At 29.2% G+C, this 16,447-nt stretch overlaps 1 protein-coding gene across 1 annotated transcript; it reads left to right on the top strand.

Annotated features, from left to right (window-relative positions):
* Window positions 1-3,279: 3,279 nt before the first annotated feature.
* Window positions 3,280-7,253, top strand: LOC130943974 (zinc finger protein WIP3). Its single transcript, XM_057872081.1, has 2 exons — window positions 3,280-4,000; window positions 6,284-7,253. Exons 1-2 carry the CDS (start codon window positions 3,377-3,379, stop codon window positions 6,719-6,721), a joined length of 1,062 nt encoding a protein of 353 aa, XP_057728064.1. The 5' UTR covers window positions 3,280-3,376; the 3' UTR covers window positions 6,722-7,253.
* The last annotated feature ends 9,194 nt before the right edge of the window (window positions 7,254-16,447 follow it).

Here is a 16,447-nt window from a genome sequence, read left to right as displayed (position 1 = left end):
GAAACCTACCTTTCCAGAGAGCCTAATATAAATATGTGTGAACATATCAATAAATTAAATACTAATAACTTGGCATTGTTAAATAAAAATATCATATCTACTTTAAAATCAATTATTATATTTTATATATATATATATATATATTATTTAATTTATTTTTAATAAATATTTTATATTTTAGTATATATTTTATACTAATAATTAATTTTAATAACTAACTTTAATATACACAAACCAAAGATTGATTGTCAAAATATGACTTCTCTTAATAACTGAAGTTTTATTTATATTTCAATACGGGACAATCAGATTGTGACCACCCATTCATTTGTGTCCCTTAATTAGTGGCTGTTTAGAAATTCAATTTGTCAATGTGTTCATGGGACAACAAGAACTGTTTGCTAATATACAGATAGTACATACAGATAGATAAATAATGACAAAAACAGAGGTGAGGGATTTTGATTGATGCGAATTAATTAATCCTTAGATGATTAATGGATTTACATACACAAATGAAATTAATACCCGACAATGATACGAAGCTACTATAACTTCCCAACATACATATATACCTAATTCATTAATAATTATGTACCATTTCGTACTTCTGTGTACCTAAGTCACAGAATTGGACCTTAATTTATTTACGGTTTGAATTAAGCAATAGATGAAAAACCAAAGAAATCAAGCAATAATATAAAACGTTTTAACCAAAGAAATAAATTAGTTAGAGACCACACACAAAAAATAAAATAAAATAAAATAGAGACTAGATAGAGAATATAGGAAAGAAAAAAGTTCAACCATTAGTCTAATTCTTTTATTATTTTTAGCTAACACTTTTAATTATTAGTCTATTTTTTTAGTCTACTAATTCAATAACATATTTTTAGTCTATATTTTTAAATATTATTAATTAATTGCTTATTAAATATAATAAATTTTACTGATTTTTTAACCTTTTTCTGTGAAAAAATGACGTGCATGCATAGGTGAAAGGTTAGCAAATCTCCAGAAAGATCTTTATTGTACAAAATAAAAGTTTGTTTTTAGTTTCACACTAAAAGTTGGTGAATAACAATAATCTGTTTACTTAAACTGTATTAATGTGTATGTGACTAGTTTCTAGTCAATAATTTAAACTACGGATGTGAGCATTATTTTGTGTGAGAAATTAAATTAAAGATATGGTTTTAATTTAAATACAAAACTCAGTCATCGAGTGCAGCCATGAAAACATATAATAAGACAATGAGATGGGTGCGAAGAGATTACCATTTCCCATTCTCATGTGCGTATATATATGTATGTATGTCATATACAAACTAAGACCTTCATTATGTTTTTCATGTTCTCTTTTTTTTTAATTTCTTTTTTAAGGTTTAATTTAGATCCTAATTTTATTATCATCATGGATAGATTATAACTCAGTTTGGAATTTATAATAATCTTTTCCAACAATTTGTTTAATTTTTTTAATAATATAAAAATTTGGAATTTTTATTTGAAAAAAAGATTATATAATTATGGATATAATAATAGAAAATTTTACAGAATTTGATTCTAATAGAATTTAAAATTGATAATTCTTTATGTAATTAAATAAAAAATATTAATTATGTTAAGTAAAAAAAGTGAATTATATTCTCTTATAAATAAAAATATTATAAAGTATGTATTTTTGTTTATTCTTTATAATTTTTTGATTACGTAACATTACCATTCAACTACTATGTAGTTACCCAAGAAAAAGTTGTTTGTCTTAATTTAGTGGAGAATTTTTTATGGGTAAAAGGGAATACTGGACAATTTTGTACTTTATGAACACGTTGAGGATGAGGCAAATATAATATATAAGACGTTGCATTTTATTTAGCATCTAATATCTGATATATTCTATCTGATTCTATGATGATGAAATATATATACCTATTGTTACGGAAAAAAATTTGAAATATACACGTATATATATATCGTTTGATGCGGCAGCCATAATCAACCAACAATTAAGCGTCATTTTCTTCCCTTTAATTATTGATTTATTGAAGGTAACCAACACGATGCATATATTATTTAAAAAAAATTATATAATAAGACAACATTCTCTCTGTAGGTCCTTGTTAATTAATTACTTTTTGTTCGTCATTTTACAATATTTTTCTCCGTTTAGGTATTGACCAAAATGCACATCTATGTGCTTTCATATTCTCATTTGAGATCACTTGCTTAAGGTCAATGTTGGAGAAAATCCGGGTGTGCTTAAGTAGCTTGCTGTGGATGGGTCAAATTCCATTAAAATGTTAGAATGAAACAAAGAAAAGAAAAAAAGGGGTTAAAACTCATTCGCTTCACACTATATCTATTACCAAGTAGTGGTTCGTAATAAAAGCTTAGCTTTCACACTAATAATAGAATTTTATTGGAGTACATACATATATTAATAGTGCATAAATAGATCATCATTTAATTAAAAATGACTTCTAAAATTAAAAAATAGTTAATAACGTAAAAATTTAATAACTCTTAAATTAAATTAATAGGGAGAATTCACATATAATTAAAAAATACAAATTTAATAGCACAATTAATTTTATATCTCATTTTTATTACTTTATTAATATCTTAATTTTTGAATTTTTTTTTTTACATAATGATCATATTGATAGTTATTGATTTAAAAAATATATTCTATGCACACTAAATCAATCATCAAATTAATTACGGTATATTTTTATATTTTATTTAATTTATTTTTAATATATATTTTATATTAATAATTGATTTAATGACAAATTTTATTAATAAACACGTAGTATGATTGATTAATTTATTATTGGCAACAATTTCCACCGTTTAATATAGTCATGTAAAAGAAAAATATATCAATAAATTATGTTTGTTATATAATAAAATTAATGACTAAAATTAATTATTAATATTAAATATATATTTAAATATAAAATATATATTAAAAATAAATTAAATTATATTTATATTTATATATAAATATATAATAATTAATATACATAATATTTTTTTATATCAATATATATATACACACTAGTGTAGGATGATTATTCTTTTCTAGTAATATTGGTGAGTGGTGTTTGGCAGGTCATTTTCTATCCCCTACCAATAAGCTAATTAGTAGTGTCTCTTTTCTCACTAGGAAAAAAAGAAAGAAAAAGTAAGGGTAAAAAAAAAAAGTTGCATAAAGGCTTCCTTTTATATATAAGTGCTGGCTTTTTCTGACACAAATTAAAGTTTTGGATATATAGCAGCTCCTCCGATCCTTTTTTGAAGTGATCAGAGCCAGGATTTGATTTCACAAATCAAGGGACTCACTCACTCTTTCCTTCTTTCTCTCTCTGAAATGGGTTTGAGGGAAAACACCAACACCAACAACATCAATAATAAGAATTTATACCGTCACAATAATAATAACAACCCAAGTTTCATTGAGTGGCTCAAACCATCTTCATCTCTAACTAGTTCACTATTTTTATCATCACAAACTCCACCTCCCTGTGTGACTGATGAACACCGAGAAACTATAGAGTTTTTTCCCATTTTAAAGGCTTCAGAGGGAGAGCATGGAGTGGGGAACAATCATCATCATCATCATCAGAAGGAAGAAGAAGAAGAAGAAGGTATTGAGGTGAAAGAAGAGAAGGTGGAACAACAACAACAGTTGATGACTGTGGCTTTGCACATTGGATTACCAACAAACAACACAGTAGGAGTTGGTGCTGCTGATGATGATGAGAAAAAGAAGGTTTTGCATGTTAAGGAGGAGGAAGAAAAACAAAAAGAAGAAGAAGAAGAAGATGAAGAAGAAGAAAAGTTGTTGGAGAGAAGATTATTGGAAAATTGGTGGTTAAAGCAGGAAGAGAATAAGAGGTTTTGGATACCAAGTCCTTCACAGATCCTTGTTGGACCTATGCAGTTTGCTTGCTCCATTTGCAGCAAAACTTTCAACAGATATAACAATATGCAGGTTCATTCCGATCCTCATCACTTTCTCAACTTTACAAACCCCTAATCTTCATCTTTTATTTATTTCTTCTAACTATATATTTTTATTATTTCAGATTATCTAATTAAGTACTTAATTTTTCATATAGAAACCAATTGAACCTAGAATCTTCTAAGAAATTAAACCATATTAACATCATGCATATAAATTGGGAATATAGAATTCTAGTTTGACCAGTAGTTCCTTTAATTTTGGAATAATTTGTGAGATTTGAAAGATATTTCAAAAGAAAATTAACCACATAGTCTCAACTTAGATATCAATCGATTTCCTTTACAATCACATATATAGTCTTTAAATTCTTTCCTTTTTTTATTTTAAGGCTTGATATATAGATATATAGTTGTTGATTTATGTCTATATATATGCAATGCTATTTTTAGTTCATCTATCTCAACATTATTAGACCTACATATATGTCTGAGTACATGAATATGTTTTCACATTATTATTCCAATTTTTCATCTCTTAATTATTATTTGAAAGGCAAATTAAGAATGATTAGAACCATAGCTACTAGTGCACTTCAAGTTGAATCTCCTGTAAGTTCTTTGACACCAACGTGTAGATGTTTTACGTGATGATTATGATGACTAGGATAAAGATATAATCATCAAGAATAAGACATTGTAAATCATTGAAATGAATTTTCATGACCATGCAAACACATGATCATGACTGTCTTTTTCTTTTGCTTTAATTTTGATTTTTGATTTCTTTTTTTCACTTTAAGAAAGATTTGATTTGAGATTAGAATTCGTGTTGCCGACTATAGCATATTCCCTTTCAGGCCTTCATTACTTTTTGTAAAAGGCTCCCTTAGGATTTCTAGCTACCCATGTATTTATTAGTTTGTCTTTTTATATATGTCAAGCCACAAGAGTGAATAGCATATGATGAATGAAGATAAAATCTCTATGTAAATAAGGATCTTTGCTCTTAGGCAAATTCTTATCAACCTTTCTTTTTCTTTCAAAAAATGAAAATTAGTATCTCTATTAATATGCTAGTTAACAGACTCTTAAGAATTTCCCTCACTCTTATTTGAACCTTAGCTTTTGCTACGTTTTTTTAAATATTGAAATTCACTTGTTAATTTCACCTATTTTTCAACAAGTAGAAAAAAAATGCTATACATCATACTAGAAGGGAGCATAATTATTAATTAAATTATGATACGTCTACATAAAAAGTAATTACTAAATCAATTATTGATATAAAATATATATTAAAATATTAAATATATATTTAAAATAAGTTAAACAACATATGTATTTATATATAAATATATAATAATTAATTTAATAATTATTTTTTTGTGCACATAATATTTTTTATATTAATTATATATTGTGGGTGATTTTTTAGCGATCTACATCACTTTTAAAATTTGATAGACTTAACATCTTAGCATATTTAACATAAATGTGATTAATATTTTTGGTCTAATAATATATGATAATTGATATGATAAATTAAATTTTTCTTAATAATTTTTTCATCTAGCTATACCACCCGTGATTGCATATTGAGAATGCAGTTCCAAATCTTGAAGATATAGATTAGTATACATGAAAAAAATAAATATATAATAATTCATCATATGTACATGTAGTAGCTAGCACTAGCTTTTTGAAGACAAATTAGCTAGTTCCTTTTTCCGGTTGTCCCCCTTAGATTGGGTAAGATTATTAACAATTAGCTAAGTGACAACAATATATAGCCAAAACTAGGACACAACATTGCTACTTACTTAGTAGGGCATATAATTGAATTGGCATATAATTAAATTTAAGCAATTTTATAAGAAACTTGTCAAATAATTATTTTACTTGTTTTTTTAAGTAAATATTAAAAAAAATAAATAAATAAGCCTTTGACTTTTTAATTTAGAAATACATAAATTTTTTACTAATTAAAAATATAAAAATGTCATTTATTTTTTAAATGTGAAACATTCAAGTTCTTTTATTTAGAATATATAAAGACAATTAGATTTTTTGAAGAGATTTATATGTCTCGTTTTTTAAATAAAATAAAAGACGTTTTTATATTTTTAATTAGTTGATAATTTATTTATCTTCGAGTTAAAAAATAATGACCTATTTATTAATTTCTTTTAATATTTGAATTCTATTTTATATATTTGTAATAATTTATTGACCAATAACATATACTTAAATAGAGTTTATATTTGTGTAGATGAAATTTAAAGTAGCCTTGATAAATTGAATTTGCATGCAGATGCATATGTGGGGGCATGGTTCGGAATTCAGGAAAGGGCCAGACTCACTGAGAGGAACACAACCTGCGGCAATGCTAAGGCTACCATGTTATTGTTGTGCACAAGGTTGCAAGAACAACATCAACCATCCAAGGGCAAAGCCATTGAAGGATTTCAGAACTCTGCAAACACACTACAAGAGAAAGCATGGCACCAAGCCCTTCATGTGTAGAAAGTGTGGCAAAACATTTGCTGTTAAAGGTGATTGGAGGACTCATGAGAAGAACTGTGGTAAGCTTTGGTATTGCACTTGTGGTTCCGATTTCAAGCATAAGAGGTCCCTTAAGGATCACATTAGATCCTTTGGTAAGGGTCACTCTCCTCATCCTTCTCTTGAAGGTTTTGAGGATGAGAAGGAATGCATTACCACTGGCTCTGATGAAGATGAACCTAAGTAGTTCAATTAAATTCCTCCTATTTAAATATATATATATATAGTATACACCATCTAATAACTAACATTTTTATATGTTCCCATAAGTAAGTTATATATCTATGTCATGGTTTTAAATTATGGTTGCAGTTGTAATGCTTTGAAATAATGTTGATACAACAAAAAGTATTACAACAATGATAGATGTAACTTCAATTTAAAACCATGATTTCTGCACTAGCTTGTGCTCAGTAACAAAAAATTCTCAGTAATATTGATGCTTGTAGGGCATGAAAATATAGAGAGCAGTTTGCTACCGAGCACTTAGCTTAATTGCAGCTTTATTAATTTTATATGTAGAGAGATATGCATGCATGGAGGAGAGTTAGTTTTCTTATTTGATTGTTGATTAATGAATAAGAAGGTTGTCTCAAGTGATGAAGCATATGAATTTTCTTCGGAGATCAGAATTAATTAGTATGTATGTGTTTATGTATTGAATGAAGGAAATTTAAATGCTTCATTACTGAACTACTATGTAATCCTCGGATATTATTAAGGACTTAATTAAAGTGTTTGAAATCTTTTTCATATTTTGATTGATTTTTTTTTTTTAATTTAGTGTGTATGATGAGTGTTTGAAATCTTTTTCATATTTAGTTTTTTTTAGATAAATTTAAATTCATAATTATCCGCTTATTATTAATATATAAAGAGTGTATGCAAAATGTGAAACCAAAGATGTCCTTGTCATATGAAACAAGTAAAAACATTACAATTTAATTAAGAATTTAAGATGTTATATAGCAAGTGATGTATTCAGATGAGATGAAAATAAATATAAAGTTACTGAAAAGATTATAATTAATTATTTTACATGAGAGTGGAAAACATATATAATTATTGGGGATGAACTTTTTCTACACCATCAAGATTAATAATTGAAATGAAAAAAACGTTGGTTCAGCGGCAAGCTAGCTAAATAATTAATGTCTAAAGTAGTGGAGCCGAAATTTTTATTCCTCTACCATACATGCATGATCCCATTTTTACGTCACGGAGAGTCTATTTTGGGCATACCATTTACCATATGATATCATCATATATAATTATATATGCCATTATAAAGAAAATTCAAATTGACACAGTTATATCTCAGTTACGTTCTCCCATAAGTATGTTCATACTAACATCAAAAGCAAACAAAAAGAGATGATGTGTTCACAGGGACCATCTTTTATTTAAAGAAGGAAAAGATATATTTTAGGAGTTAAATTAGTGAGTTAATTTTTTTTAATTATATCGGCAAGCTTTTAAAATTAAATTTTTTATTTTAAATTTTAGTTTTAAGTTTTAAAATTTTTAAAAAATAAAATTTAAAAATTAATTTGATAATAAAAAATAATTAATATTTACTTATTAAAAGTTAATTTTTTGTATTTATTTACGTGAAAATTCACATACAATTGTTTTAATGTGAAGTTACTAATTAAAAATTATTAAATAATTTGACATATTTGATTAAATTGTTATTTAACAACTCGTAATTATCAATTTTACATGATGATATTTATCATTTATTTATATATTATACATGAAATAATTGTTTATTTTTAAGTTTTATTTTTTTTTATTTACACAAAACGTTTCATAAAATTTCACTAGAAAAGAAATGTTTCAAATTTTTGTGATGCGAAAATAAATATTATTTAAAAATTATTGATTTATATTTTTAGAATATTTAATTTAAGTTAATATATTTTAATTTTATTTATTTAGTTACTAAATTGAATTTTATGTTTGTGGACTTAGAATTTTTTGTTTTAAACTAATAAGAAATTATAAATATCTCTTAAACTATTATCGTCGTCATATAATTGAGTGATTAAAAGTTTAAAAACTCCTCTTTTTAATTTCATGATAAAATTATAGCGTAAATATATGGAGTTGAATGAATCTCTCTTGTTATATCAGAAAATTGAGTGAAATGTTGGCTAATAAATCCCTTCAATTTAATTCTCAAATTAAAATGTGGACAAATTAAATTAAAGAGGCTTTCTTATTATATTAAAAATTAAATTAAAAAAATTGTCTTTTTATTTAATTTCAATTCATTTTTTTGGTTTATCCTTTTTTCCTCATCACAAATTCTTTTTTCTAGGATTACCGTTTCTTCTCTTTTTCCACTTTTACCCTTCACTCGTCATGCTTTCTCCTTTCCCATGCATCGACATATGAATGGTGTGATGGGCGGGGTGAAAGCCTCAACGGGAATCTCTTCCATTCGGTCCTGGCTTGCAGTTTCGCAGCAATGGCACCACCTCACCCTTTCACATGGTTGAAGTCCGGGTCCATCATCCACCTCGTAGCCACCGTCGATAGCAAGATCGAGGCGGGGATTGTCGTCGACAACGGGATTCCGAGGGAGTGTGCCTGCTCCTTTAGTTGTTGGTTTGGAGCAGTATAGTACCGTATCTGGAAGAAGCAGTGGTGGTGGTGAGGGGTGGCAGTGGATGATGATGATGCAAGGCAGGCAGAGAGGGAAAGAGAAGAAGGAAGAAGGGCAGGGGGAGAGAAGGGTAAAAGGGAAAAAAGGAAAGAAAAATAAATGACAAAATTAGAAAAATATATGAATCTTATCAAAATAATAAATTTAAACAATTGTGTTAGTTAAGTGTATAAATATATGTTAAAATATATAAATACATGCTAATTAATTTTAGTATATATATAAAATATTTTGAAAAATTAAAATATTTTAAAATATTTAATATAAAATTAAAATAAAATAAGATTTACAAGTTTAGAATTTTAAATTTTAAGTATATAAAGTATATTTTTTGTTAAAATGAAACGTGATCCTTATATGATAAAGGAAAAAGAGTAAAAAGGTTTTTGTAATTTGGATTCTTTTGAGCTGGCTTGATTGACTTAATAATTCCAAAAAAGAAAAGAAAAGAAAAAAACGAAAAAGAAAGGTGGGAGGTTGGATTTGGCTCTTGAAAGATAAGGGACCTCCACCATGCTTTGTCGGGTAAAAAACGTTAGAAAGATCAAGCCACCATCTTTATTAACTGCACTAATTTAGCTACACTCTAGAGTAACAACAATATTTTAATTTAACTAAGTGGAGATAGATTGGATAGTATCATTAACAGGGTTTAGCATAGAAATATTATGCGATGTGATCCATTTTTTAATAATAAAGTTTGTGTCATGCATTAATTATCAATATTAAGATATATATTTGGATGAACTAGCTGGAAACTTGGCTATAGCACAAGGAGAGAACGACAAACAGATCATAGTAAATAAAAGATGCATAGAATTTCGTGAAGCAACAGGAGAAGAACCAGCTCATGGATTATAAGCTAATTAGAGAGACCTTTTTTGGATTAAACAAATTATAGAAGATGAGGTAAGCGATTAGCTTGCTCAGTTAATTATTATTATTTTTTTCTCACATTAACTAATTCGTGGCAAATCCATCTGTTGTTAACCAATGAGGACCAGCGAGCTATGCTTTTTACGAGTCCAAATTGATTAGCTTTGTCCATTTTTTTCATGAGCTTTCCCCTGTTTAATTATGATGTAATCAGGTTTTTTTCCCTTCTATTTGGGCTTCGGCCCACATATATTACCAGAAAAACTAAAGGAGCTTCGTTTGCGAATTCTGATGTCTAAGGCTGACCTTGGAAAAAAAAAAGAGACTCAACATTCAACACATTCAACAACTATTGGATTATGCTTTTAATTTTAAATTTTCTCTCCTAGACCATACCAATTCTTGGAGTATTATTTATTTTTAGCAGGCTTGATTTAATTTGATAATTCTCATATTATATATGTGATTTATTTATGTAGTTCAAAATTCACTAATATTCTTAGGATTTACACGTCTTAAATATTAAATATATCATAACAATATATAGTTTATAATTATAAAAAAAAACCCACAAACAATCTAAAAACTCCCGTTGTATGATTGGTCTGTCACAACTAAAGGTCACACTATCTTTGATTATACATAATCAGCGTTTCGTCAAACATGCCTTATCTTTCAAGTCACATTTTTATATATAAATGTATATAGTACAAGCATAAAATTCCATACTATAGTGATTAATAGTTGTGTATAGACTGTAGAAACATTCATACTCTAAAAATATCAAGTTCAATTCTCATTATAATCATTTTAGAATTATTTCTAATGATTTTATAAAAGGAGCTCATCCAACCGATAGATATGAAGAATAATAAAATGTTTAAAAATATTAACGATATTCACACTCTTTTGTAAATGGGATTATTATTAAGTATTTATTTTTGTTTATTGTTTTAATTTTTTTTTGGTTACGTAATATTACCTATAATAAAAATTATATTATAATTGGTATAAAAAAATACTAGAGATCAGAGTTAATAAAATTTATTATTTTTTATTAATAGTTAGTTATTAATATTTAAAAATAGACTGAAAATATATTATTAAATTCATAAATTAAAAAATTATATTAATAACTAAAAAATAATGATAACAAATAATAAATTCCATTAATTTTTTAATATTTTTTTAGGTATAAATCTATAAATAAGCGGGTCAAGTTTGGAATGCTCGTAGTCGTAATTTTATGACTCCACAACTACAAATAGGTTTAATTTAACACCAAAGTTGATGTCATTACTTATTTGTAGTTTAATGCAGTTGGATATGAACCAAAATTATTGCATTGGAGAAATGGAATAACGATGCCTCTCTTTTGAAACTTCGTCCTGCATAAGCTGGAAGCTGCTACGTACAAATTTAACTATATACTAATCCATTAGGTTCATTTCCAATACTTTTTTGTTACATGCTAAAAGGGAAACGGTCGTCGTACAAAAATGTTATAATTAAAAAAAAAATCTTCACTAAATTAATCACTCTATATTTATATATAAATATATATTATTTAATTTATTTTAATATATATTTTATATTTTAATATATATTTTTTATAAATAATTAATTTTTAATATAAATATAATATAAATAGTCATCTTATTATAAAAAATTACAAAAAAATAAAAACCAATATTAATATAAAGAATAATAATATTATAATTAATAAAATTTATTATTTTTGACTAACATCGTAAATTTTAAGTACTAAATTTAAATTGTAAATTCTAAATTTTAATTTTAAAATATAAAAATAAAATATTAATTAAAAATAAAAATGATATTTATTTTAAAAGAAATAAAGTAGTTAATATTAATTAAAAAATAGAATGGAAATATATAGGGATTGTTTTTTGAAATAAATAAAATAAATATTTTAATTACAAATATATGTTAATTTGAGGGTATTTATCGATTTTCATCAAGTTTTTTTATTTCGTTTATAAACGAGATAAGACACAAAAATGTGACAACGTATCCCGTTTACAAACGTGATATGACACGAGCCTTATCTCGTTTACCGTGTAAATGAGATAAGTACAGAGAACGACTATAAATTGAAGTCGTTCAAAGCCCTTAGACTCCACATTTCTCCCACATTTCTCTCTTTCCTGCACTGATTTCTTGATATTTATTAGTTCCCTCGATGTTATGGCACGCACGGATGCACGGGACTCTGACATCAACCGCCTCAACGCTACTTGACAAATTGCGGAAGCTATCGACTTTGAGGTTAGTGTTATCTTTATTGTTTAATTTAATAAGTGTATGCGATTTTATTTTGAGAACTTTTATAGAGTTAGTGTTTTAACACATGAGTAGACTGGATGATATTGAGATAACAGTTTAGATTAGTTGACAAGTTAGTAACATGAGTTAGGTGTATAATTTACTCATAGTGAAAGTTAAATAAATAATTAGTTTGATTTGATTAGTTAATTAAATGTTTTTGTTAGTAAATATCTTTTTTTAATTCAAAGAGGATTTTTAAGTATTGATTTTGTATCATGTTTATCATGTTGTGATATTTATTTGAGTTGCACTTTAGATTTGTTAGAATAAATTTGGACATGCTAGAGAACTTAGTTTGGAATCGAATGTTTTTAAAAGTTTTTCTTTTAAACAGAGGTCTTGCCTGCTACTACCTAGGTGGGTGATAAACGAAATTTAGCATGCCGATTTAGAATTCAAAGATGAATATGATCGTGAGTATAGTCTAATCGACACTTAAATTTCGTACCAAACAATCCTACAGTCTATATCCGAGAGTACTAGTCTCCCGAGTCGTCCTCCCTTGGAATTGCCAAAGTGTGCATCTTATTGATTAGAAAGCCTTGTTAGGATTCTTTGAAGGTTTTAGCAAAGTAATAGGAAACAAACAATCAATCATTAAAAGACTTGGCTTAGGGTTGGCATTAGAATTTCTATCCTTATAGTTCATTCAATGATGACAACAATTAGGCCATGCCTCATTTAGTTATCCCCTAGGTATAGAGGAAAGTCAAATGAAAATAATCAACTTGAGTCACAAGTCCTAGCTTCACCTCATGGGAATCTAGCTTTAGTGCACTCCAAGTCAATTAGCAATCCTTAATTCCAAATCAACAAGTGACACAACTATTCAACTTCTTCTAATGGCCTAACCCTATGCCAAGTGAGAAATTTCTACTCCATAACTAGTGTTGACATTTTATCAAACATTTGATGAGCAAGAAAGAAAGTCATAGTAAAATGAGAAGAAAAGTAGAATTGAAAGTATTGCAACACAAGGAACTAACAACAATTGTCAAAGAATAACAATGAAAATCAAATTCTCAAGGTATTGATAAAATCCAAAACTACAAAGTTGAATTCTAGATCTATGAGAATTGAGCAATTACAACTACTACTTGAAATTGGAGAAGAAGATCTATGACATGAACAAAATGAAGTGAGAATTGCAATGGATCTCACCAAAGAGTGATTGAAATTTCAGAAATTGGATGAAGATGAACCCTAGCGAAAGCTTGGAGTCTCTCTCTCCTTCTCCAAGAGTGTAACTAACTATCCCCCTCAAAAAAATATCTCAAATCTAGAAAATGAACTAAAAGTCCCTAACCCTTGCTCCTTTGGTCTTCTTAAGCTTTTCCCGCTAAGGCATTTCCCCAAAATGGGATTCTCAACTACCTCCACGCCTAAGTCACGTGGCTTCTTAAAAAAAAATCATATTCGAACATCGGCGCGCGCGCGCACCACCGAAGCATCTTGTAATGTGCGCGGAGGCGTGATGTACGCGTGCGCGCCCATGAAGATCATGGCTTAGCCGCTACGCAAGCCGGCTCGTGGCTTGGCTCTTGGCTTCGGCTTCTAGTTGCTCTATCCACGCGGACGCGTCAAGTGCGCACACGCGCCCATGCTGAGATTTCCAAGGCTCAATTCTCATGCTCCCTTCCTTTGCACCCGTCCTCATTCTCTCTTCCGGTTCATCCCTGCCCTATATTCTAAAACCACTTAACACACAGGTCATGGCATCGAATGGCATCAAGAGAAGATTAGAAATGTATCTATTTTAGTGCAAAATAAGCATGTTTTCATCCATGGGACAAAACTAGGAAAGGAACACAAAATCTTGTATTTTCATATAGAAAGTGTGTGGAATCATTGATAAAACCCCTGAAATCAACACAAGATAAACCCTCAAAATGGGGTTTATCAACCTCCCCACACTTAGATTCTAGCATGTCCTCATGCTTGGAGAAATGTAAAAGAAACACAGAAGACTGAGGGATCACAAAAGTATAAGACTCATGAGGTGCAACCTACTTATATGAATGCAACTATGACTAATGCTATTATCTACTTGGTTAGGAACAAATCAACCTTCCCATGATATATGCGAGCATATGGGACACGATGGTGGTCAATGTATGGGACTTGCCAATTTTAAGCATCAACTGCGATATATGCAATTGCATGAGGAATGCTCGTGAGAGCCGGGAATCAATGGATTGAGCATCGAACCCTCACCGGAAGTGTTTGCACTCTAGTCGCTCGGTGTTTGGGGTTGATTCACTCAATTCTCCCCTAATCATGCTTTCCAAGATTTGTTCTTCTTCTAACAATCAACAATTATTCAATGCATGCATACAATTATCATGAGGTCTTTTCTTTTGGTTGTAATGGGGCTAGGGTTAAGGTAGGATGCCTATTTGGTTAAGTGAGTTTGAAATTTGAATCTTTGATAAGCTTAAACTTCCCGCCTAACCTATATAATAACCTATACAATTAAGTGCTAACCTAGCTACCCATCCTTCACTTTTTCACATACTCATGCACTTTCTTTTCACTTCACAACACTTATGCATTGATTTTATTGAGCTACACTTTGCTTTGGGGCATTTTGTCCCCTTTTTATTTCTTTCTTTTCTCTTTTTTTTTTCTTTTCTTTCTTTTTCTATTTTTTTTCTTTCGCATATTTATTTCTTTTCTTTTCTTTTCTTTTTTCTCATTCATTTTTTTTCTTCCTATATACAAGAACATCAATGCATAAGGTTTTACATTTGATCAATACATGAGTATGTACCCAATTCCCAATATTTTCAATAACAATCAAAATACCCTTTTATTCACCCAATGTCCCAAGGTTCCCACACTTGAATGATACTCACACACTCTAGCCTAAGCTAATCAAAGATCCAAATTAAGGACATTCATTGTTTTTCCGCTTTAAGGCTTGTAATGTGCTAAATTAAGAACAAAGTGGGTTAATCGTAGGCTCAAATATGGCTAAAAAAGGAGGATAAAAGGTAAGGCTATTTGGGTAAGTGAGATAATGAAATGATGGCCTCAATCACATAAATACACGAATACACAAAATAATGGATATAAAGAATCAAAACAAATCGAGGATTACAATCATAGAAAGAGAATAATGCTCACAAGAAGGAGAATAAGTGGTTATAAGATGTGACCACGCAATTAGGCTCAAAACTCACTAGCTTGTGTTCTTAACTCAAAATCCATGTTCCAAAATATAATTCTTCATGCAAATTTAGCATCAAAGTGTTTAAAATTGGCAATGCCATGATTGCCCCAAAGTGTTGGTTTCCTAAGAAAGAGTTTTATTGTTCCAACCAAGTAAACTTATCATGCGAATGGTGTCAACTAAAACCTAATCATGCAAACTATCCTAATTACAAAGGATTTCAAGGAACAAGAATTTATTTGGATGTTACCTACGGAGATCGGTCGGCCGACCTCCCCACACTTAAAACTTAGCACGGTCCTCCGTGCTATAGGTTAGGCGCAATGGGTGGTCGAGTCCCGAGTGTCCCTCATCCTCAATGTCATCGCTATCTCCGCTTGAAGTTGCGGTGGATGTGGAGATATCTGGTTCCTCCATAGGTGGAGTGACTACGCTTAGAAGTCTCTTCACATGAGCATATCGGCGTTGGTTACGCCTCTCATAACGGTCCAACTTCTTGTGAAGGTCTTCAAGGCGTTGGGTGGCTGATTTTTGTGGTGTAGATGATGTGGTAGTGTTGCGAGTTGGTGTGGGTAGGCCAATGTCCTTGGTGAATTCCGGAGGCTTGAGGCATCTCTTGGTCAGAATGACATCACCTTCGACCGGAATTGAGGTTCTCCTATCTTTAGCCTCTCGGTTGACGCCGGCCTTTGCAACTAATTCGGTCACCATAGCGGGGAATGGTAGATTTCTCTTGGCATGAATCCGCCCCATGGATTGGCGGATGGCATGCGAAATGTCGACCGGTTTCTCGGTTAGGATGCACCATATTAATAAGGCAAGCTCGGCGGTAATGGATGACCCAT

The sequence above is a fragment of the Arachis stenosperma genome, chromosome 8, assembly GCF_014773155.1.
Source record: "Arachis stenosperma cultivar V10309 chromosome 8, arast.V10309.gnm1.PFL2, whole genome shotgun sequence".
NCBI lineage: Eukaryota > Viridiplantae > Streptophyta > Magnoliopsida > Fabales > Fabaceae > Arachis > Arachis stenosperma.
Note: the sequence above shows the minus strand (reverse complement) of the source record. Positions and strands in the feature narration are given on the sequence as shown.